Source organism: Struthio camelus, chromosome 1 (assembly GCF_040807025.1).
Source record: "Struthio camelus isolate bStrCam1 chromosome 1, bStrCam1.hap1, whole genome shotgun sequence".
Classification (NCBI taxonomy): Eukaryota; Metazoa; Chordata; class Aves; order Struthioniformes; family Struthionidae; genus Struthio; species Struthio camelus.
Window position 1 is genome coordinate 26,247,743 of NC_090942.1, and position 26,439 is coordinate 26,274,181.

Below are 26,439 nucleotides of genomic sequence, written 5' to 3' on the forward strand. Positions count from 1 at the left end.
TGAGTTAGAACAACGCACAAGAAAGGAAGAACAAAAGTGGCAGGAATAAGACAGCTGTACAGATAAACTTGATGCTTCAAAAAGCTTTTAGAGATGTTTAATGAAAAAATATTAATAATGGCTACATTACTCCTCCTCCTAATCATGATCTTGCAAATTGCTAATTTCTTGCAGATTGCACACCAGAAGTGGGCTTTGAGAGGATATTTGAATTGGGACATTAAAATAGATATTTCATTTCTGAATAATTAAAAGCAATACTACTAACAATTTTTGTGAACTGTTTCCCACAAAAAGGGCTTTGTCTATGCTTAGTGAAATCCTGTTTGCCTTATTTAGGTAGATCAATGGAGCTCAGCATGTAGCAGTAGTAGACCAGCTGAACAATATGAAGACCCACCTCAGGGAGATGGTCTTTGCTGCCTTGTATTACTTTACATTTGCAGTGGACAAGCAGAAGAGTGGCAACTTGCAATGATGAATTGCAATTTTCTGCTCATGCCCTCTCCAAGCATCTTTCAAGCCAAGATTTTTTGGTTCAGCCCATTGATGGTACAGAGCTTGCCTGCACAAGGAACATTCACCCACAGAATTACAGCTTATTATAGAGGCAAGGTGATTCTCATGCGGACATGGATTATACTGGAAGCATGACATTTTTATTTGCCTGTCTTTTGTCAATTCTTTACTCCTCAGTGCCTCCTGACTGACACAAATGATCCTAGTGAGAGTGTCATTTTGCTGATATAACTGTCTACATGAGAGGCCTCTGCCAAGATGGGTTACATCACTAAGAGATCAGGTTCTCCCCAGACCTTCATCAGACATAGGAAAAGTTAAGGGCAGATGTGGCCTATGGAGGCAGATTTAAACACATGCACAGCCGTGTAAAACCTGCAGCATCAGTTCATGTAGCTAACCTTGTGACATTCAAGCATACACTGAGCCTAGAAATTGCCAAGTTACAGCTCAGTAAAAAATATAGCAAGACCATAATAAACTTGAATTCGCAACGGAAGTGACAGCACACACAATGCAACTTAACGGTCAAAATGCAAACAATGTACAAATTATAATTTTAATCTAGATTCCAGTGGTTTCATTGGCTTTTACTCTGGCTTGATACTTGGAATAATTAAAATGGTTAATGTGGAAAAATAATTCAAAAGATAGCGATCTAAGGAGAAAAACAAATATGTTTTTACCAATGATGGAAATAGCAATGCAGAGACTAACAAAAATATTTACTTTTGCTATAAAAATATTCTACAGAGAGTTTTGTCTTCTGATATCATAAATCAGCTGAACAAAAACAAACAAAGAGCTGTAGGATTTAGTGGTTTTTTGTGCTTAAAGCAAAAATGTTCCATGGATCAACTTCAATAATTTTGAAGGAGAAAGTAGATTTCTAAAATGAAGTATCTTGTTCCTAACTTTGAAATTATAATGTTATCCCCATAAATTATGGCATTGGAAGCTGGATTTTGCAAGGAAACCTGTTAGGTATGTGCTAAGTATGCAACTCTATGGAGTTTTTAATCTCTTATGTGTATACACAGAAAAATATTATTATATTTAATGAGAAATGAATGAGACAGTTCCATTACAATAGCATAGGCAGAAATTTCATTTTTCAGTACTAGTGTCATCATCCTGATTTTTTAAATAAAATAAGTCTGAAAATCTAATATAATCTTCATTTTTATGCTAATATCTTTCTGCACGTCATTAATCCTGGAAAATTAAAATGCTGTTCAGCTTTATTTTTATTTTAATTTCTAGGCAATTTGCAATTTTGCACTCTCTTGTACCATCAACATTAAAATGATCAATTTATAAGCACTAGAGGACAATAAAATGATAAGAAACAGGAACATGTTGCCAGGAACATATCATGTCAAACCAGTCTAATTTGCTCTGTCAGAGTAACTGACTTAGTGGACAAAGGGGAAACAGCCATGATGAAACAGTTTTACTTTATTATTAAGTCTTTTGACACTTTTTCCATGTAACAACTATAATGTGAGTGCACAGCTATTTGAAAAATCAATTCTACACTAACAGTGGATTTTTTTTTTTTTTGAGTATAGTCTCAAAGGATGTACGACTATACATTCAGTCCTGCTCCATTTTTTAATTAATGAACTGAGTGATGGAACAGAAAGTATATTTCTAAGTAGCAAATGACACCAAGTGGAATGGAAATGTAAGCACTTTGGAAGACATGATCAGACTTCAAAATCTTTTTGATAAACGGTCCAAATTCAACCTGAGGAAATTCAAGACAAGTTCAAAGCTCCATAATTTGGAAGAAGTCAGATGGACAGATACAAATGAACAATACTGCAGAACAATACTGCAGAAAAGTACTAAGTTCATCAATCACACATGAATCAACAGTGTAATAATACCATTGCAAAAAAATAACTTGAATTTTTGGAAAAAATTTATTGGGACTGAAAGTGCTGAATTTCCCCCATTAGTATTGCAGTTTGAATGTATTCTGGAGAACAAAGACTTTTTTCATTATAATCATAACTTTGCAGACATTCAGAACTGCAACCAAACATGAATATGGGTGTTATATACAAGGAACAGGAGGTAATCATTCCACTCCAGTTGGTGCTGGTCATACCCACCAGTAAGACTGTACTCACTTTTGGAAAACATAGTTTCAGTAGAGGATTACAAGAATGACATGGGCTTTGGAACAGTTGAACTATGAGTAAAGATCTAAGGAAATGTTGATGTTTTGGGACGTCCTTTCTCCAATATGAAGTCAGGGTGATAGAAGATCATTCTGCTGAATGAAGATCATTCAACTTTTACCCATCCAAAATCAACTGTTTTCTTTGATCACTGGAGTTAGGATACAAAGTAAGCATTTTGATTTGCAGTAAAGAATCTAGAAAATGTTCTAACTGTAAGGATGAAGTACTGGAACAAGTCAGTTCAGGAGGCTATAGAAACCCTGTCAAGCGAGATGCTGGATTGTACATAAATTCAGAGAGAATATATTTAAAAAAAAAAAAAAATCCCCCTCAGCTCTTCTTGAAGCGTATTTCCAGGCAACCCTGAATTGCTTGGGATTTGAAGTGAAGGTTTTCATATACAAGTGTTCTTCCAAGCTCTGACATAGTAAACTTTATTCAAATACATTCTGGGCGTATTGAAATGCTGATCCGTAAATAAATTTATGATGAATGTAATAGTGCCTAGTGCCTAATGCATCATGGCTCCTCAAAGTCTGTAGGGGAAAATGCCAAAATCCTCTGCTAAAGCAGAATAATGAAGGGAGCACAGATTAAACTGATTTTGGTGAGGAGGTGCGCATTTCTGGAGGTAGCTGCTTGCGCTCAGATCCAACTGTTTCACTTACTTAAAGCACGATTGAGTAGTTTGTCTTATGGAGCAGGCTTCAGCCCTGCAACATGGTCTCATTATAGGGAGCTGATAGTTTGCTCATCGAGAGTTAAAGAGCTACCAGGAGAAGGCTGCTGCTGAAAGACTGCTACTGCCTCTTTGCTTGACTTTGGACTCCGGGTTGGATTTTTTGCCTACCAGCATCTCACATGAGCAGCACAGGGCTCTGAGATGCTTTTTGGTGATGTGAGAATTCTACACCTCTGATGATCTGAGCTTCACTGATAATGTTCCAGGGAAAAATATCGTTTGAAATCTATTTCTGGTTATGGCTGCTTGGCTGTTGCACTTGTGTGATTATTAGAATACCACTTGTTGTTGGACTGAATACTTTCTCTTGGTTAACAATCTGCCCTTTTAAATGTTGTTATCATCATTGTTTCATTTGTAAGGTTTTCCCTGGAGGAATGTCTCACACATAGGTGTGCAGGAATTTCTCCCTTTAGAAAGTGCTTATTTAAGGTATTATACTTTTTAAAGTCGTTTTCTTAAAATGTGGCTCTTGATAGTTGACAGTTATCACCAATTTGAATTCACTGCCAGAACAACGAAGAAATGCTCACTATGCTAAAGGAAAATAGTCTAGGATAAGATGATGAGGGTTTTGATTATTTTCTGTACTATTCTCGATGGCAGCTGTTCATCTATCCATGTGCAAACCTCTTGCTGTTTTTCACAGCATGCTCCATATGACTTGCTAAGACTGACTGTACTCTCCCGTAACGCACAGTCCAGAGCAGTAACCACCTGTTTAACTAGACAAACTAGACTGAAATCTTTTCGCACATAAATTATAGTGAAGTATTACAACTATAAAAAAAACACTCTATGTATGAGGCTAAGGTAGATGGATACAGTCAATTCATTCACAAAATACTCTGTATGTCTATGTAAATGAGGAAAAGTCTCTTGGCTGCCAGGGAAAGGCTGCAGGAATCCTGAGGACACTCACTATTCACCCCTCTGGAGGACGATCAGGGTTTTATTTTGACTCAGCTGCCCTATAACTAAGAGGATCTGAAGTGCCAAGGGAACCATTCTTTGTGGAGGAGAGGCCGGCATGAAGCAAGTAGAATCAGTCTAATTCCCAGGACAGCTCATCCGTCCCTGGATAGCTGTTGCCGTGTGCTCAGGAACTAATGCAAAGTCACATCTGAGCTCAGCTTTAGGGAATGAAATAGCTATTCGAGGTCCTAACAGTGCATCACTCATAAAGGCAGTAGTGTATTGCTTGACTATTCTGTACCTCTTCCGCAAATACTGCAGCGTTATGTTAGATCTAACCTCAAATAGGGAGGCATAGTGCTTCCACTCGTGTATTCAAAAAAAAAAAAAAGTAGAAAGTTATTTTATTATTGTTTCCTTATCTTAGGAAGGGCCAGGCTGCAAGGTTGCCTTTCTTTTTAACCCAAAGCAGAAATTTTAAAAGTACAGGAGTAAACAATATGAGTGTAGCAAGCCGAGAGTTACCAATTTCTTCCCAAAGAAGTCTTCTCAAATTTGGAAAAGATGTTTTTCTTTTTCTACCTGGTCTCAGACTACAAAACTGCCTGGGACCTACCTAACAAGTCCACCAAGGCTGCCTCACTGGGCTAATTGCTAGTAAAACACAGAAGATTTTCTCTAAAAGAAGCAAAAGAAATAAATTGCAGACATAAATACAAGAATGGTGAAGAGACAGGACAATCAATGTTTCTCCATTTATATCACATTCATTCACACAATATATTTACAATCCTTTCTGCAATCAACAAATTACCTCATTATAAGAAACAACCATGGAGGCATTTGCAGACCTGCAGCAAATGATTTAAAGCACTGTTTTTCAATCTGTGGATAACTGGTTGTCCATAGAACATCAAAAGGTAGTGCACAAAATAACTGCAATATTATTAAACCACATCCACATTTTTTCTGTGCAACCAAAGAATGAATAAAATACTGGAAATAAAAATAACTAATATACAGTCAAAAGTCTGATTTGGGTAGAAGGGTATTGCAGTATTTAAGAAAAATGCACCACATGGTTCTTATTTTATCAGGGAGGGTCAGTACAGGCAAAAAATAATTTTCTGCCCTAGTTCTACCCTTGACAGTAACTCTTACAACCTATAGGTTTTTTCATGGAATAATCTGTGAACTCAAGCTATGAAAATATGCTATTTAAATATTTTGTGAGCTACGGAAGAGTTCAACGGCAAACAAAAGGCAAATGTGTAGTCCTGAACCACTGGCAAACACGTCAGAGAAATTCAAACACTCAAGCCTGTTATTTCACTTCCATGCTTACACTCAGCGCTTTGGATGAATCTTCTGATTACGCTGCTATGCTCTCCACACGTGGGTACTTCCTGCATAGCAAGCCTCAGTAAGACCAAAGTGATCCAGCATGATATGCGTTGCTCGTAAGCAAGCTAAAAAGGCTTATATTCCTAGTTGCTCAAGGATATAAATATACAACATTTTACTATTGTCTAGGCCCAAATATTGGAACTCTTAACACTATACATACTTTTATACACCAGGTAGGTTACCACAGTCAAAACTGCTAGACATGTTTCTTTTTCACACATGGAAGTATTGAGGGACTGAGACCTAACCTTCTTCTTTGGGACAGAAGTGCTTAGTACATAATTCAAGCATATACTTAGCTGCTTATAGTTCTACTCAAGCTCAGCTAACCCATCTTTGTGGGTGCTTCCTTACCTACTGTGAAGGAAACTGTCTGACAGAAATGACAGCTTGAGAGATGAGAGTCAGTGTACTGAAGATGGACTGGGATGAGGAACCAGGTGAAAACTAGGAGAGGAGTCTATGCAGGGAGGGTCATGCAGTTGAGAGATACATGGACGGGACTGGGAAGAATAAGCTCATGGGGAAGGCAGCTATGCAGTTAAGGAAGTTATTGTCCATATGCTCCATTTGTTACAGGTGCTGGAAAATTTGCAATGATATCTTGGCACTGTAAACAGCGTTTGCAGCTGAGCAGGAGAGATGGTGGTAAGCCATGCACTGACCAAAGAAATCAAAACATCACCAGATTTTTGCATGTGCATCCAACCTCTGATTTAACTCACATCTCTTTTAAACAGTGCAGTTCAGTGAAAATAAGTGCACATAACGTATAAATGGCACCAGAGTAACTCTTCTCTGCTCTGTGCTGGTGGGAAAGAGGAGGGCTTGATTCCCTGACGGGCGGAAGGGCACAGCTCCAAGCTGTAGCGGAGGTGCAAAGGCCAGGAAGGCAGGAGAAAGCGTTCATTCCTGCAGGGACAGAGGAACTCATCCCATGTGGGGAAGACAGGAAAACCACTCTGCTTCATGCAGTGAAAACCACTCTGCTTCATGCAGTGAGGAGGAGGGCTCTCCTCTCTCCATGTCAAGGAGGAAAGGGAAAAAAAGCTCCACTCTGATCTGTGCCAAGGAAAGACTCTATATGATACAATTCCCTTTGGACAACCCTTGCTGCTACTTGATCCAAGTTTTTTCTGACAGATAACTCTTGGGACTACATCCAGGAAAAAATTTAGCGCTCCTGCCCTGTGCACCCTGAGGCAAAGTCATGTGAAAAAGCAGCATATAGTCATGAAATGGAAGGATAGAACATGAGCAAGTGAGTCAAATGGAAGGTGCAAAGAGTGTATTTCATAGCTTTTCAGTACCTGACTGTGCTCTTTAATGCTGCTCTTTGTGTGCCATACATACCTGCTCTGGTCTGATATTTACAAGGTTCTTCAAAATTTTCCACCGTTTGTTTTAAAGTAGCTTTATTTAAACTTCAAACAGTATAAGGAAAAGCAGCAGTTTAAAGATGTCAGGTAGTTACCTCTGTAGTTCATAGAGCATAGTGAAAAAGGAAGAAAAGAAACACATACAGCAATAAAAAACACACTGGGGACAGAAAAACCTCCACTTGGCTAGAATATAGAGTCAGATGAAGAACAGGTAGAGTTAATTGAAGTCAAGTCAACAGAAAAAAAAAGTTATGTAACAGAAACTTTTGCTAAAACTCCAAATGATTTTTGCAGAAAAAAGGCACCCACATAAATTTAGGCCTGAAGCTCTTTTACCTTGCCTGGGTGAAACTCGGAAGAACATCGGACACACTGGAAGGAATGCAATGGATGATTGCGAACATAGGAGCTACAAGAAAAATAAAAGGCATCTTCTCCACCAAATTATGACCAAGCCTGCTGGTCCTGCTACTCTTACTAGGAAGAGTCTCAGTGTTTTGGGAAGGAGCACCTGATAAGTGGAAAGAGCCAGAGGCTGGAGAAGATATTCAAAGGGCAGTAGTGCCTTCGAAGAAGGGGTTGTATGAGAGGAAACAAAACATCCAGTTTTGAGTATAATTTCCTTTCTTCCCTTTACCCCAACCCTTCTACAACACCCATCCTCTTTGCAACAGGACGGAAAACGTGACAAACCTGGGAGAGAGAAAGGCCTCTGATGATGACAGCAATGAGATTTCATCCTTGACTTTAAAGAGCAAGAACTGTGCTAGAGCCAAGAAAACTGCCTCTCCCCCCTTCCATGGGAACGTAGGAGCCTCATGGTAAGGTCACCCAAGAAACAGGTAGGTTTCTTTATCTGTTTTAACATCCCATTTCATTTTAGTTCAATGTACTAAGGTTATAATTGCAATGCTAAAAGTATGGTGTTTGATTGCCTCTGCAAGAAACAAAGATATATATTTTTAACAGTCTGAATGGTAGCTGCACTGAAATAACAGGCCTGAGTGTTTGAATTTCTCTGATGTGTTTGCCAGTGGTTCAGAACTACACATTTGCCTTTTGTTTGCTGTTGAACTCTTCTGTGCATTTACAGCACTCAGACAGTCTGTACTAGCATAAATTAATGATCTCTTCATACCTGAGAGGTAGGAAACTAGAGGAAACTATCAGAATATTACAAGGAAGAAACTCAGGAAGAGAGGCAACAACTAAACTAAACAGTGCTGGCCTGCAACTGTTTGTTCTGGTTAACTGTCTTCTTCTCCCTGGGTGGCCACGCAATGCCCAGGCACGGTCTAGGAGTCACAGCTCAAGCCAGTGACAGTTCCCAAAACTTAGCAGAGATGAGGCCACCCTCATTTAGGGGAAAAGGGAGTTTACATTCATGGACATGAGCCATGTCAAGTGTCACTTGTCCTCAGGATCAAGGAATGGGCCCACTTTATTTATGAGTTAGACACTGCCAGAGAAGCCATGGTGACAGTAATTAAGTGGTGGCTAATATAAGGGAGATTTCCAACAGCACCCCATGGACACTGCTTTCTCTGCAGCATCCTATGCCATCTTGCAGCACTACCTACCTGGCATGCTATGGGCCAGTGAAAGTAGGTGATACAGACACATTACTATGACAGCTGTGTCGACTGCCCATGGAACATGAACTCTATAGTAGATGTTGAAATTATCCCTCCAAAACATTTAAAAAAAAATGTAGGGTCAGACCTTTCACTTTTGGAAGCCAACAGGAAAAAAAAAATATTATTAGATCAGCAGAAAATGTGCACTGCAGTATTTGCGATGTAAATCAGATATGCTGTGGAGCTGGGCAAAGAAGAAAAACAAAACAAAACAAACACTCTGCTACTTTCTCCTAACTCATACATCATCCTATCATAAAGGGGAATCTACAGTTAACTTCTATAGCAATACTTTCTTGAGAATAGCTTTATTTTCTTCCTATTCTAAGATCCTTCTCCAGCTGTCCTCTAGCATTTTTTTTAAAGCCATAACACTTCAGCCCAAGTGAAAAAAGGGATTAACATGTGCCAGATTCTGTGTATGTAAAGCCCCTGTTTTCAGTTCTCTCTTCACAGAAAATTACCTCCATTATTTTTTTGTTGGAGACTGACTTCTAGAAAGGTTGCGGTGATATCAAGCTTCACTATGCTTGTAAAAACTGGATTGAGGACTTTTTTTCTTTTTATAAAGTTGCTAGGAGCCAGGTATAAATATATCTATATCTATATGCATGTATGTATATGTATATGATAAATCATATATATATAAAATATATATTTAAGTGTCTAACTACCATTTAGGCAGCTAAGTACTTTTTGAGATGCAGTCCAAAATAGCTAGATCTTGTTTTGATTTTGCTTGTCTGCCTATTTAACAAAGTACTTAAAATAGGATACATATCAACATATCTATCTTCTGTTTAAAAAAAAATAAAAACAATGAATTGTAGCAAACAGTGTGCTTTGCTTCCATACAAAGAAAAAATTATTCTGTCGTATTTTACCATTTTACACTGAAGTCTTTTGTCCAAAATCTCATCAATAGAGCTTTAGTCCAACTGTAAAATAATTGTGAGTTGGCCAGATTCGTCTTGCATTTACATAATGTAGAAGAAAACCTAGCATATTCTTTGTACATACACATTTTAATAGTTGCTATAAATTAAAAATGACACTCCTTTTTATAGCTAAACATTTGTTTTGGAAAGCATTACCACAAATATCAGAAATAAAGTCATTGCAACATGTGCATGTTATAGAAACTTTTAATGCCTAGAATCATTTGTTGCAAACTTTCCAAAATGCATACCATGCAGACTTTCTGCCCTTTCCTCTCTGAAAGTATGAATGTATTTTACTTTTACGTACGTGAGCCAGCACTGCGGAAATACTTTAAGGATATATTTTTTACTCTTTCCACACAGTAAGACTGCTAGTCTTCTTTTCAAGTCCTACTACATTGTTACTTTTAATTCAAGTCCTTTCCATATTTTGTCCTACTTTCTAGTTATCAAAAATGGACATTGTTTTGTAAGGAAACACACCTGCCAAAAATGACAGAAATTATTTATATTTTTATTTCTTTTTTCATAATCAGAGAAGAGGTATCACTTTTGATATTCCATTTCTGTATGAAATAACTTTTTCAGAAACTTGAAAGCTATCGTGACAAACCATTTTGACTTCTGAGAAAGTCAGAGAAGCTCTATCTCTCTTCAACATCTCTGCAAACTAGGAATGCATCCAAATGGACAACCTCAGGGTTCGAGTAAGAGAATATTCAATATTCCTTTGAAAAGTCAGCTTTGAGGGAGTAAAATAAACATCAGAAGGGTAAAATAATCATTCCCCCACAAGGCAAAGGTTTCCATTTTGTGAAAAATAAGCCATTGCATCAGCAATATGGTGCATGAAACTTTCAGAAACACATTCTAACCTGTGGGTGGTTCCTGCACTTTCGCTGTCTGGAACATTTTGGAGATGCAGCATTCAAAAGAGCTGTCAGCTGGAAGTGATTGCAGCTGGAAAAGCTGGAATCTGAATCTAGAACTGGGGCGGTCTAGTTGCAAATTACTATAAAGGCCTACGCAGCATATAAAGCACATAGCTTTTTGCTAGCCAAAAGCAATAAAAGTCATTGGTAGCTAAAGTAAAAAAAAACATTGGTTTGGTTTTAGAGATATATGAATGTTTCTACCTAAAACAGGCGCATAATGATGAAAGACACCACACTTCTCAAAGGTGATCAGGGCTCAGAGCCAGCGAGCTCAACAAACAAGGGTATACAGCTTCCAGCAGCCAAAACACTGGGCAACACTGACGCAACAATCCCTTAGACAGATTGCTCTGACAAGACTCCTGCAAGCTTCTGGCTAGAGTTATTGTCGTTCTCTCAGCACCTATATTAGTTTAGGAATAGACATATGTATTTATAAAGCAGGGTCTCTGCCTGAACCCTATTAAGCCAGGATTCATTTCTTAAACTGAATGAGGGCAACATTTTAAAAATATCTTGAATAAACCATTTTCTGCTGCTACCTTCTTATCCTATAGGCAACATTTTCTAAACATGGCCTCAAACTACTTTTAAAGGATTTGCATATTACTAGTGTATTATAAAGCTTGTACACCTCTACCTTAATTCCTCATTTTTCTTTAATTTCAGTAGAATTACACATTGATGCTGCCTTTGGCCGACGTGTCTATCTGCCTGGACACTGGTGTTTTTCAGATTCTATTAACATGACATAGTTTATTCCAGCAAAGATTTAATTTTAGCTCACTGTGTAATCAAACAGCTGAAATATTTTAATTATTGTAAGTTCTAAGTCCGCCCAACACATAGCACTCTCCATTGGACTGTATGTTCTGTTTATGTGACTAAAAAAAACTTTCAAAGAAACATAGGTCTGGTAACTTTACGAATAAATGCTATATTTTGTTTTTAACTTGCTAAAAGTTCAATGTCCTCACACTTTTTTTTTTTTTTTTTTTACCAGTAAAGAATTTACTTTTCTCAAGGAAAAGAGTGCTTTTGAAACAGTCTTTAGTACAATTCTGCAGGGTGTTTATTTTAGTTCTACAAAGAAATAGTTTGTGTGCTTTTCTGCCAGAAAACATGAATATGTTCTGTTAATAATTAGGAAGGAGAACACATATTGTTCAGAAAAAAATATAATGCATTTAGATTCCGTAACAAGAAACCACTGAATCCTATTAGAGAACAGCATTTATTTGGGCATGTCAGAAACACATCTGTCTTGTACTGAAACCAATAACGTTTGTGGCACAAGATTAGGCTTCCACTTTCAACAAACTGGCAAATAGCCAGACTTAATTGCTAAAAGCAAAATTAAGAAGTGACCAAAGTGATGTGTGTTTCTGATATATATTTTTTCCCTCAAAGTATACTGAGCTTTCATTTTACAGAAGTTGAACAAATTTAACAAACACATTAAGTATGCTTGTAATTCATTATGCTTTGAGGATCACCACGTTTCTAAGTATTTTGCTTGTCCAGGAAATTCCTTGCTGAACGGCACACAAAAAGAATGCTTCTGAAATGTATGTTTTACTTGTCAAAGCTTTGCACAGGACTCAAATGACATATATTTTGCATTAGGAAACCAACCTATTTTGTATACTGTCAGCTATACATTTGTACCAGCAGTTAACCAGAGATTTTTGGAAAAGAAGTTACAGCTGCTAGGTTTGAAGATATGCATATTGTAACCCACAAAATACTATTGTGGCCAGCCTCACCATTATTATTTTGCACAACACTTTAAATGACTTATTTATGACAGAATGGATCTTGTGCTTTTGCTGGCTTGCTAAGATCACCAGTCCTGCTTATTTAACCTTACCTCCACAGGGTTGTTTACACTTTCAGAACCTGATTTCAATTTTCTTTAATTTTCTCAGAGACTTTTGTATTTATAAAAGCTGAGCATCTAGTGACCTCTCTATTCCTGACATTTCCTTTACTCTCTGCTATGAAAAAGAACAAAAACCCCAGTGTCTCATTTCTGTTCCAAAAAAACTAAACTACTTCCTTCAGTGGGTTGGTCCTTGTAATTGAAAATGGCAACCAGATGTTTACAGAACACATCAGCAATTTTCCTTGAGGCCTTTACTCTTTATAATTGTTTGCTAAAGTTAGTTGGATTTCATGGAAACTTGTCTAAGGTTGTAACAGCAAGTAGGATCTCTTTCTAACTGTACTGTGGACAATTACGAATAAAAAAAAAAAAGAAATAAAAGTAAAGTTAGAACTCATGTTACGTATTCCTGTTAATGTATTTCAAACTCCACTCACTAAGAGAGGAGATTTTGTTCCCTTAGAACTGGTTTTTACATACGATCCCACTAAAGCTGTTTCTATTTCAGAGAAGTACATTTTTTCTTTGGTAGCTCCTCAAACTTCAGATGGCTATACTCTAAGCATCACTGACCTTATGATCCTTTCCCTTTTCCCCACACCTGTCAGGAATATTTTCTCATAGATTTGTATTTTTGAGTATATTTTGCATTTTAAAAAGATGCTGTAAGCAACACAGTCCTTATTCTTCAGTTCAAGCCCTGAGTCACAGCTGATTTGCACCTGGAACTTCTCCATGTGCTTTAGAAATCACTGCGTTTTCCCTACTCAGTTTCTTATCTGCCTCGTTTCCTCTAGGGCACTCATAGACTTAAGGTCTGTGAATCCATATTGTTACCCCACAAGGGGACACACTACACTCAATAAAATCTCTCTATCCAATACTTAAAGATCTCCGAGTACAGAGATTCCACAGCTCGAGGGAATCTATTTGATTGCCTCACTAGCCTTACCACTAGAAAAGCTTTCCTAATATTAAATCTAATTTTTTCCTTGTTGCGTTACTTCATGTCCTATTTAACATGGACATGAAGAATGGATTATTCCTTTCTCCTTGGCAGCAGACTTTTTCATATTTTACATTAACAAGTACCTCCATTCCCACAGTACTCTCAGTGTTTATGTTCACTTAAGAGCAATTCTGTGTCCCCCTGTTTCTATCCCCTCCTCTAATTATCACTACTTTTGCTGATATAGTGTCTTGGAAAATGAAAAGTAAATGTCTGACAGTCACCAGGCATGGCCTTGGGGGCCTCTGAAACCCATGGCTGTAGTTTATTCACTAAACTAATTAGCAGCCCCGAGGAAAGTATTACTGGCTGCGCTTATGAAGTAGCACTTCTGCAAGTTCCTACCTTGCTCTGGCCAGATGTCAGCAATTAAGCTGATTCTTTGGCTGATTTAGCCTCTGGTTAAAAGTATGAATAGTCAGGCGTACTAGAGCAGATACAATATGCTAGAGAAATAGCATAAAGATTAACAGCAAGCAACATGTGTTTTCATCCTAGTTCTGACAGCGAGTCATATGGCATGAGACAAGATTCAGCTTTTATCCTAATTTCTCCATCTCTAATGCTGGTGTGGTAACATTTGTCTGCCCTCTAGGCCTATTGTGACTAGAAGTGGACAGACACAGTTATTTTCTCTCTGTGAAAAATGTAGATTTTATTTTAAGAGCAATTTTTTCAAATGATACATAAGGAGCTAACAAACAAAACAAAAAACTGACAAAGAATGATCTTGAAAATTGCTTTTTCGGAGAGGTAAGGCAGATTTTTTATCATCTGTCTCTCCACTGCTTCTTCAGTCATACAACATCCAGCCATAGACTGAAACCCTCAGCTAGCAGCACTTGATGTGTGCTGAACACCGGAGCCTGCTCTGCTCTCTTGCTACCTGTTCACGTTTTTCGATGTTCCCCATACAGCAGCTTTTTCACACTTCCCCGGGAGGCAACTGCTAGGTGCAAGGAAGCAATGAAGCGCTGTATCCAGAGAGCCAAGGAGCAAGCCAGCAGTAGCCATATCTGCTATAACAATTCAACAATCCTCAAATCAGCGTTTTACAGCAAAATGAAAACGTTCAGGCTGCCCTCACAGTGAGGGATTATTCACTACTTACTGTAAAAATAAAACTCTTAAGTATGCCATGAGAAACAATGGCATTAATGTCACCTTAAATGCCAGACAGATCTCTTGACCCTAGCACACAAAGAGAAGAGCCAGGAGCCATTTGGATTTGCTCAACCAGGTCTATTGTCTCACTTATTCCTTCCTGTTCTCAGAACAGCTCCACCCAGCCACTGCTCCCACAGCTGCAAAAAGCCTGATCATCCTCATGGTTACTGGAACGAGGGCTTAATCTACACAGCAAAAGAACATAAACACAGCACGTCCTTAACATGGCAGAAAGCAGAACAGAGCTCAGTGAAAACATACTGGTAAAGCTAGCAAAAAGGAAATAAATTTAGACCTTATATTGTTTGCAATATTTTTAAATTTAAAAGTATAGATAGAGTATGATCTTCACTGAACAATCTCAAGTGAATGAATACAATACGAAGCTGGTATTGATTTCAGTTGAAATAAATATCAAGATTTATTGACTCAAGAAGTAAATATCGACCAGAGTTAAGCTGGATTCAATACTTATCTTATGGAACAATAAATCACCAAAAAAAACCACCCAAATCCATATATGCACGGCAACCATCCTTTTAACAGCTTGGCCAAAATTTCATCTTCAGTGGATGTCACTCAAAGTGCAAGCAGAAGCCACAGTAAAGTTTAAATACTTCACTTAGTATTCCAAAAATAGGAAATGATGCTGTAAAATCAATACTAAGGAAATGGTATATGATTCTTTTTAAAAGTCATCCATTGTAATTGCACAAACTTCCAATAAATTATTAAAATTAACATTCTAAGGCAGTAGGGAACATCTAATGATATGCTGCACTTGGTTTGCCAACAGCCTGAATAGACGCACTTTTTTCCATGGCGAAACTCACTGGCCACGATTAAGGATATACAAAACCTTTTTAAATTCTAGAGGCTGGAACAACAGAACTTTGCATGCTACTATAGAATGAATTAAAGTTGATAGGTCAAATTTGTAGCATACAACTGCATATCTTTTTTGGAGCCTGCATATCTTTTTTGAGATTTGCCTAACTACCAGTAAAAGTGAAGAATAGAGAAATAAAGGAAAAGCCTATTAAGGGAGGGTCACCATTGACTAATAAGGCAACCATATGGAGCAAAGGACAGAAAACCTGATTGCTATGGCAGGAAAGATTTAAGCAGTATATTTATCTTAGAAGGCATAATGTGGGGAGGGTGTGGAATTCAGGGAAGGTTCAGACAGCAGAAAGTAACTAGGAACAAATTATGTTCGGAGGGCAGAAATGCATTTTAGTCACATCAATTTCTGAGAGCTGGAGAGCTGTGTGAAACTGCTGGCAGGGCATCCCAGAGCCATAGGCCCTAATAATCTTTGCTGTGACCCTGAAATGACAGATTATCTGACTGGAAGGAAAAGGAAGAAGGCAGAAGACTCTGGAAAATCTTTGGTAGGCTCTTCTCCAGCGTTTGCCACTCCAGGAGGACTAAGGGTGCTCTGAAGCCAGACAGTAGTTTATCCCACTCATCTCTGACAGAGCAGAACCGCTCTGCGTTGGGCTGGGCAAAGGAAGGCCTGTGACTTGTGCGGCTCAGCATGGCAAACGTCCAGGAGAAAGCCTGGAGGTATAGGGCTTTCTCACTGCTTCTTCTAATCCTTCTGTTCTTTTCCTTGAGGCTGTGTGACACTGCTTCCAAACCTGCTCCGAGACTGGAACAAACACACAACCTGTCCCAGATGCTATGCCTCCGTGAGCAGATTCTCAAATGTGAGGAAGAGACGAGGAGGAAGGAAGGAAGAAAATACCAAGCATGCCATCTTTTGCCTAACTAGAAAATAGAAGTGTGCCATTTATAGAGGTGCTTGCAGTTACAACTTGATATTTATCTGATCAGCTATCATCTGACCTGATTTGAACTTCCTGTTTTACTATGGAGTTACCAGACATACTGGGGACACTGAACATGCCTAAATGGATCTTCCCCTAGCAGTAGCTTCATGTCCAAGGTGGTAATCCCAGCTCATCACAGAACTTGGCTATCCTGTCACCTGCTAATAAAACAGTACCACTTCCCTGTCTCCTGTGCAGCAGCACAATGAGATGTTTTCAAACTTACATCAAAACGGGCTAATTTTTGGATGGTGAAGAAGGCAGTCTCAAAACCGCTCAGGACTAGAGCATATATCATCAGTTCATGGACTGTACCATGTGGGACTAATTGCAAAGGAAGAGTGAAAGCACAGCTACTTTTTGCTCAAGCAAATCTGCTTAAGAATTTATTGACAAAACTCTCAGTGAAAAATTCGGGTTTTGAATAATTTATATTTACTGTAGAAAGTATTTGCATGGATTTTTCATAGGAAACCCCTAAACCACAATCCTGTTGCCTGAAAAGAAGATGGTACGTGCTACCTTTTAGCCAACTAATTTCCAGTTTCCAGAACTCAAAATGTTGGTTGGTCTCTAAGAAGCGAAAAATTTCTACATTCTCCTGATGTTTCTCTATGGCAGCCATGAACTCAAAATAGTGCCTGCAGCCCAGGTGTGGAGGATCAGCGTGTAGAGCTGCCACACTTGGGTTTCAAATGGGAGCTCAACTGGTCCCAAAATTAATAATCAGACAGCACAAAAAAGTTAGGAATGTTTTGTAGTGATTTTTTTTTTCCCATATATGACTTCAGCTAGTCTCTTGGCTCACTGCCATTCTAAACAAAAAATCCTTTAGAAATTTGAGTGAACTTTGAAAGATACATGAGTAAGACAGCCTGCACTGAAACTGCACAGAAATAAAAGCACCAAACAGAGCAGCTAAATAATACCAAGTAAGAAGGAATGACTCTTTTTATAGATTTTTCACAACATTCATGATCTATGTTTCTCAGTCCATTATCTATATCTTTTTAATAGAGACTCCAAGGAACATATTTTTTATAAATTATAGCACCCTATTAGGAAAACATTATGAAAAAACATAACTCAAAATACCTTTCTCCAAAGTATGGTGTATCAAGTACTATACCATCCAGAGCAGTGAAACCCATCATTTAATGGCAAAGAAAAACAACTTTGAGCATAACTTGTTTAGTTCTAAGAAAAGATCATCAGTTTGGTATGCAGACATGCTCTTTTACTTACTTCTTGTTTTTAAAACAAGACTTTAAAAGCTAGGCACTTACATAACACAGGGAACAGTTAAAAGCAGACCTACATTGCCATGAAATGGAATCAGTGAAGTCTTACACTTTACCTTAAATTGGCAAGCATTTGATTTTTTTCAATACTTCTAACATATGCTGGAACCTGTAGGATGGTCCTGGAAAATACCTTAAACCTTTTTATTTTTATTTTTTTTTTATTACTAGAAAAATACTGCAGGAAGTACTGGTGCTAGCCTGTAAAATATCCACAGTTAACTTGATTTCTGCAGATGCAGTGTTTGGAGAGTAACAAACAAACCTGTGCTGCAGAATGTGAACCTGAGTTGGCCACTGTAGTAACTTTAGTATAGTATTTTTTCCAAGTCCTACCACTTCCTCAGCCAGTTGAAACAAAAGTGTGTCAGAGATGGTGCACATGGTCTCCAGAGATAGCACCTTTTCTCTGAAGCCCATCTGACAGCAGCAAAACCTGCAGACATGCTGTGTCTTGTCACTCTGTGAGGGTCATTACTCAAGGCAAGGAGTGGCTGAGACATGTTTGTGAAACCAGACTGAAATAAAAGAGATTGAAGTGAAGACGATTTACTAATTCTCAGTGCAGCCTGACAGGAAAACCGCATGAACCTCATTTTCAAGAAAGTTTCTTGAAGAAAGTTGAATTTGTGGTGGAATTTTGAGCATGCCAAATAATTATGTTTTTAATTTATGAAACTACTGAGGTTGGTTAAAGCATACAGCAAAACTGATGTTCTCTGATAACCCCAGGAACTTATTGAAGTTAGAAAGATACAAGTGGCACTCTCTTTACTATGAGAAATAGCTAAACACAGTTTTTCAGCTGACACAGTGGTCTGTATATTTTTTCTAATGCTTTCCAGTCCCTAAATTGGCTTCCAAAAGAATATCAAATTGAGATTGCAGTTTTGGTCCTTATCTCTAAGGTGTGTCCAACAGCACTTAAACACAGTGTGTATTTAACTGGTGTCCAAAGCTCCTCTGTGAGGCTCCACAGTATGACTTTACATCACAAGGATATAATCTCTTGTGCAAGAGACAAAAGTTTCTTCAGTAGCCTGCTTTAACTATGGATAGAATTTCAGCAGGAACTAAGAATCTACAGAGATTCCCCTCATCTTTAGCTGTAAGTGAAAAATGCCCTTCTTCTATATGTGTTCTCTAATGTGCTCAGTATATACATTATAAAAATATCAAAACATTACCCAGGCAAAAAGCCTACCTTTCTGCATATAGCTTTCCTGTTAGTGTGCATAAGAAAAAGAACCAGATGTAGCATATATTTGTTGTCATGCAATGTTCTACTGGAAATCACCAAGTGAATATACTGATGAAGCTGGTATGAAAAGTCATCAGGAACAGAACTGATCTGATTTAGTTTTCAGTACTAACTCAGCTGTGGTTTTTTTTTTTTTTTAATAGAAAGAAGCATCTAATGGAAGAATCTTTGTGAAAAGCTAGCTGCGTAACTGGGAAGGACTAGAATTTGGTTTGCAATCTTAATTCATATTGAGACATTTTAAGTTTTAACTCAGTGGAAGAATGTTGGATCAATAGCTAACATTTGGTAATTAAAGAATTAAGTAATTAACATCATTCTTACTGTGATAATGGCCCTCATGTTTGGGCCCTTCTGTCAATCTCCTGTTTTCAAGAACTGTAACTGTATATCCATGTTGTGCCAGGATGCGCTGACAGATCTGACGTTCGATTTTACTGTTGGCAGGAGGAGCATACAGAACTGCTCTTCTGGTATGGCTTCCATAGTACTGGAGAATGGAGTCTTCAATCTAACAGCAAACACAACACAAAGACAACAGCTGTAAGATAAGGCACCTCTCAAGATTATAATATATGGTTGTTATTTTTCACAAAAAGAAGCTAGTAGCTTACTGTGACAATCTGGGAAATATTTCTGGTACAATTTAAGAATTCTTCTTATATTAGGAACTTCTGACCACAAACTCCATTTTGCCTGCCCTCTCCATTTTTTTTCTATCTTTATTTTAGATTGACATTTGAAAGATTTCATAGCTTAGGGTAACAATGGACAATTTTTAAATCACAGTCTTTCCTACATGGAAAAATCTTGGGCTGAAAACCAATCTGCCCAGGTGAGCTGGTAATGGTATTTGCAGGTGACTTTGACCATGGTCTGAGGCTGATATGTGGGTCACCTGGCAGAGAGGGCTTGATGGGTCTCATGCCAGCTGTTTCAAGGAACGTATGTCCTACACAGACAGTAAGCACAGGGGTTTAAGTTCTAATATGCAGCATGATTAAGGGAAAGAAGAACACTGAGATAGAAGGATGCAGGGGAAGCCTAAATAGTACTGTAGATTGCTGTGCCTCTTGAAAATTATGTATATTCCTGTCTGTACCTTATTACCTTTCCACAGGCTATTAGTCTTACATGATCCAGTCCGTGGCAGGACTGGCAGAGAGACATGTATATAGCAGCAAGGAGAAAGGTGTATGATGTCTCCAATGAATCCTAAGAAACTCTTGGTCTGTCTGCCATTCAGTGTCTTTCCCACAAAGGGCCTAGTGACAACAACTTTTAGAGAAAACCCTTCCTCCCCATAATAACCTGAGATATGAGCTTCTTGCAAGGAAAAAGGGAAGTGAGCCGTCCCACCCACACACACAGAAACAGTCCTACAGACTGGACCTATAGTGTGAGCGTGACATTTAGGTCTGAAAAGAGTGAATTCTGGGGAATTCTCTCACCTTGCAGCTAATTCTTTAGGAAAGGGGGTAGGTATATCCAGTGTGAGTTACACAGGGCATAAAAATAGGATGTTCCCTGTGGGAAACAGGTAACTAATATCTGAAATATTCTAGCTGTTCTTCTGCAATAAAAATGTCATTTGTCATTAGCAAACAAGATTTTCTCTTGGCGAAAAGTATTTCTCTTTTTCTATTGAAACATACTAGCATTTAAGGGCTTTAATTCAGGATATGAAGTTAGTTCTTGGCAAGTGCATGAATTCCAACCCAGCAGTAGTCACCAATATCTACTTTAAAAATTAAAAGTTATGCCAAGACTTCTAATTTTAATAAGCTTATCACTGGACATTGGAAGTGCTACACAAAGGAGGCACCACCACTCTTGCAAAGAAGACCACACTGAAAAGAGTAACAGATGTTTTGATATAAACAAAGGCTATTCAAGATGTGTCCAGTTGTTTATAGGTCTGGGAGCTAGTGATAAAGGCACTCTCTCAGCAGACTCTTTGCCAAGTCCAGGATGTAGTTTTATGTTACACTTGGCTAAAGTGTAAGTTTCTCTGTGGCGGTGAGGAGTATGCACTGTTTTAAAGCCCTGAATCTCTAATGCCACTTCTGCTTTTATTCTGGAACACACATCCTCTGTGAAAAGGATCAGCGTAATTGATGAGGAGAGACTGAAATTTATCTAGCCACAACACTGCCAGCCAGAGTCTTCTGTGTGTATTTGCTAAATGTGTAACCCAAAGCTACTTTAGACACTGGGATGTTCAAATACATGTTGATCACATGCCGGTAGGAAGAAGCATAAATAGCAAATGATCAAGTCACAGGAATTATGTTACGTAACCTTGTCAGATGTCCTCTCTTGTCCTTGCAGTATTTTTAAAACATGTTAGTTTGGCCGTAAGCTCAACGCTAAAATGTCTTAAAACACTTCTTCCACACCACAGCACATCCTGCTTATTCTTTCCCATTTTGTCTTTGCCCCTCCATCTTCTCCTCTTTTTTTTTTTTTCCTGCCTCATGTAACTCCAGCAGCCACCGGCAGTCACTCTTCCCCATTTTCCTATGTCTTCTCCCTCCCTCCCTGTTCCTAAAAACAGCCCTCGCCCTGCCCCCAACCCCTCGTGCTCCCTCTCTCTCCTGCTGCTGCCTCATCCGGAGAAATGCTGCGTAACATTAGAGGCAGTTCGGCCAGATATTTTCTACTCTCCATTTCGCTTGCATCATGGAAGAAAGTCAGCAAAGAGAGACACCTCTAGCTTTATGTTGCAAGCGGATCCAGTTTTCTATCTATCTCACACGTGTCGTGCTGGCAAACACTGCAGGGTGAATTAAGGACACGCAAGGCGAATAGAGGGGCTGGAGCCCAAGACACGTTCAGTACCCAGCTGTTCATTAGCAATTATCCCTTGTCCCCTTCAGGTCCCTCCCGGTGCGACTGAGGGTGTTTGCTCTGCGGAGTGAGAGTCCTGCCTTAGACACTGCTGGACCCTGTGTGCCCCGCTCCGCACTAGTGGATATTTTGGTTATCATGCTTTTTGCATGCTTAACGTTGGGAATCACTCTGAAAAGGCTGCTACTAAAACACCCCTCTTTGCAACAGCAAAAGCTCCTGCAGCGTCACTCCTTAAGCATTTTGTTTAAAACAAATTTTACTAGCTTCTATTTCAAGCACCCAGCAACATTTTTATTTTCTCCTCAGAGAGATACTCCGAGAACAGCTCATAGGGCTTACTTCATCCTGGCCCCTGCCTCGCAGACCACACCTATTTCACCAGGCCACAGCGGGACGTAAGAGCTCTCTTCACAATGTCAACGGCCTCTCTCCTCCCCAGAAATACCGTCTTTTCATCTTAATTAGCAGCTTCGAGTCCTTTCTTACTCCTCCTCTGCTCTCCAACAAGAAAGCCTACCTTCTTTTTTCGAGCGGGCGACCCCACTCTCCTGGGGGCCCCGCGCTGCCTCCTCGCCCGCCAGCCCCTCGCAGCTGCCCTCGCGCGCCTCTCCCTCATCCGTCCCCTCCGCCCTCGGCCTTGTCGCTGGGGCAGGGGCTGGTGGCCTCGCGCCGGCCGGGCCAGGCCGGGCCGGGCCGGGGGCTGCCTGCTGGCTGATGACAATGTCAGAGATGGGCAAGAAACGGCACGGTCAGCCAGAGAGGGCTAGAGCTCTCAGGCAAACATTCATTAAAAAAAAAAATCACTGGTAGCTAGTTATTGCCCATTAGTGACATTGACAGTAGTAAAAAAGAGAACGTTCAAGTAATAGCGATGATGTAAGTCACTTCCACAAAACAATAAAGGCAAAGAGCTCCTGGCGCTGCGTAGGAGCCTTCCTCCAGCAGCCCGCCTCTGACGCACACGCGAAGGGTTTACGACTGCCCTCTCACACAGAGCACGCCGTAATCTACTCCAGATGGCCTGGAGAGCTGTCTTTAGGACACACGGCTCAGAGACGGCTGGAAGAAACGTTGGGGTTGCTGGTGTCCAAAACCTCCTCGGGCAGAGCTAGGAAGACTCAAGCAGGCCTAGCCTGGGACACGCTCCCGTGTGCACCCTCCCACGCTCCTGTTGTCCAAACTTTAAACAAGAGTCGCTTTCGTCCACTAGCCTTCCAAAAAAGCAATTAGAGACGATGGGATCTTTGGGGCATAGAGACAATTCAGGCTGCTAAATTTAACAGCTTGACCTGATGTTTAATCTGACACTATTCAATAACGTGGTGTAGCTCAACACCATCTATGGTGTTTGGTTCAGACCCATGTATAGCATTGCCAGATTTATTTTCTCTGCCCTTTCCTTTCAGAGCTATTTGCAATCCAGGTTACAAGATGTAACGTGTTCTTTCTGTTTTCTTGCCAAGCCAGGGCAATTTAGGTTGAGTTTGCTTGTTTGGTTTTTTTTAAACTATCCATTAGCTACAGAGTATTACAAGATTCTGGGCAACTTCACGTTTGTACCAAGTGATTCCACAATTTTTTCCGAAGCTCTATAGAAAAGGCCTTACATCACTAACCATGCTGATCTAGTTACTTGTAGAAGTATTTCAGAATTTCCAGTATCATAGCAATAACAGTCATATTTCTATAGAAGTCTGTTGTTTTTCATAGAACCTTCTCTCAACCATAAAAATGCAGTCTGGACAGAGAGTTGGTATAGAAGAAGCAGAGTACAATAGATTAAAATAATCTGTTTGTATATTTGGTCATGTTATGATTCTGACTTTTTCGCTATTCATGTAACTTCAATGTGCAGCAGGCTTAGATTAGAAAAATGGATCCATAACATTTGCAATGTTTGTGAAAAAGTGTTAAGGAACAAATGTTTTTATGACAAAATCAATTTTTTCCTCTTTCCCAATTTGAAATTTCAGGTTATTTGTAAGCAGGTCAGTTTATTACAAATTCAATACACCTATGTGAAAGAGATTAGTAAAGAACATCTGTGGCCCGTGTCTTATCTGGTGAATAGTGTGGCTGTCTCCACTGAAATTAATGAGGCTTTACAGCAAAGCTGAGATTTCCTGTATGATTTAGGATGAGGCAAATGTCAGCTTTGACATGATATACCTGCTCTTACAGCTTGAAACCATTGTACTTAGCAGAGTCACTGACCTCATTTTAGTGCAATAGGCTGTTACACAGATGATCCACAGCCTTAACAACCAGTCTAAAGAAATCATGACGGACTCTCAAGTAAATAAAAAAGTAGAAAAATTAATTTTGTAATTTTGTTTTCAGCTTGTATAATAATCTGAAAAACACAAACGAATAATGCAGTGGCCTTTTAAAAGAGCTCCATAAAATCTATTATGAATTTTGAAAGATCTAGCAAATGAAATATTCCTGGGAGGCCTTAACAAACCAAATAAACAATGTAGTTTATATAATATGAAAGCTCAAGAATTACGTAACTATCCTTGTCTGACTGAAAATAGATATTTAATATCTGAGTTGTACTTCTTAGGTCTGTCTACCTGCAAATTCCAAGTAGCTACTAAGGAGAAAATGTTTTGACATTTTCCTTTAAATCAGTTTATCCAATTCTAGGTTATGAATGTATAAAGATACAATAGATTGTATTAGTTTCTGAAGCTTTCCTTTTCCTTACAAAATTTCTGGGTTGTTCCAATTTAAATTCCAAAATTGGGTCAGTAACTAAATTCCACGATATGTAATTACTGTTGTTGCTTTGGCCAAGAAGAAAATAGCAAAGATATTTCAAGTTGAGGGGAGAAAAACAGTTCCTTGGCATTTTTTCAGATTCCAGGAAGACTACATAATTCCATAAATATTGATGCATTGTCTCTGCTTGGCAAGTAAGCAAATATACAGTTTGAACTATTGCCATAGAATTTCATTGACCATCACTTCAACTTTGGAAACAAAATTCTTCTTCCTGAAATAATGGCCCAACCTAAGTTTGGCTGAGCATCTCTCAGGGAAGAACTCAAAAGCTGTGCATCATCTTTTCCAGCTACCCAGTTCTTGTTGCGTTAGTCCCTGTGCAGTTTACAGGCAGCCTCTCTTTTATCAAGCTACCCAAGATTGCTAGAGTCTTGTCCAATAGCTTCAAATAACTTGACTGTACCTTCACTTTTTCCCCACCACTTTCTACAGGTGCTTGCTGCAAGAGAGAGAGATACAAGTGCTACTGTGCCAACTGAAAGCCCTTTGCATGACAGGGGAGCGCAACAGAAATACTGTGAAAGAGAACTAGCCTTACACAGACAACACTTGCCATCATTAGCAATATTCACAGGCAGAGAACTGCCTAAATTCCATCCCATTTAGCTGGAAGAAAGCCAGCAGAGGAAGTGTGGATCTACCTTCGCTTTAGATACTACCTAGCGCAACAACACTACAATCCATGAGTGGAACTCCCAGACACTACTGCACTAATGTTAAGTATCATTAATAGGAAGATTGATAACAAAAGCTTTAGATGTGGTTCTCATATCCTAAGTGGCTCATTTACAGGACTGTAAAGACTTTTATTAATTCCAAATATGACTTTTAAATTCTTTTCAGTGTTTGCATAACAGCGCATGGAAATAGTTGTTCTTACTGCTGTTGTATTTGAAATGCATATATCTCCTATACTGGGAAGCAACAGAGAAGTTAATTTCCTGTTTCACTTTCTAGAGGATGTTTAAATGTGTTGGCTTTATCTATTGCTAGATTTCCTAATCAGAAAGAATTGGGCTGTAGAATGAAATGGCTGAAAAAATATAGAACAAGCAACTAAATTATTGGCACCTACTTCGATAGCTCATTTCTGATGACTTCATAAGTCCAAGAGCAAAACTGGAGTTATGTGCATAGTCATCACCAGCACATTGAGCTGGAAATACAGAATTATTTTTCAAAATGCCTTTTTTTTTTATGATTGCATGCAGATCATGGAATCCACTGCCTTGTACTAGGAACAGACTATGAGCCAAACCCTACCATCTTATCACAATGTGTAATTTCGAGGAAAGGACTCCAATGAAGTATCGACCTATGTTTCCCTTCCTGGACATGTTGCTGATGTATCCTTCTCAAAGTTCCCTTCCTGTAAGGAGTCTTCACCACACCCTCTTTCCTGACTGCTATCACAATAGCTTTGCTCTTTATCACCAAAATATCTCTATCAGTGCAGTAAAAATAGCTGTCTCCTCAGTAACTTTTGCATTTTATACTGAGAAGGAAAAAAATATATATGTTCCACTTTTGCAGGGTGCATCCCTTGTCTTGTGAATGTAGTATCATTTCAATGAAATCAGTTCCTGATACCATACTATCTGTCAATTGCTTTTTATTAACTGAGGTTACATAATAGCTAGGTTTTCCACTTTCTTTCTTCTTCTGTGAAGA

General features: G+C 38.9%; 1 protein-coding gene across 4 annotated transcripts in view; it reads right to left on the bottom strand.

The window, feature by feature from the left end:
- CPED1 (cadherin like and PC-esterase domain containing 1) overlaps window positions 1-26,439 on the bottom strand; it is a 151,194-nt gene that overhangs the window by 118,318 nt on the left and 6,437 nt on the right. For all 4 annotated transcript variants that reach the window (XM_009687314.2, XM_009687316.2, XM_009687317.2 and 1 more), the window contains exon 3: window positions 19,453-19,639. In XM_009687314.2, the coding sequence (XP_009685609.1) occupies window positions 19,453-19,639 (187 nt within the window). The remainder of the gene's footprint in view (window positions 1-19,452; window positions 19,640-26,439) is intronic.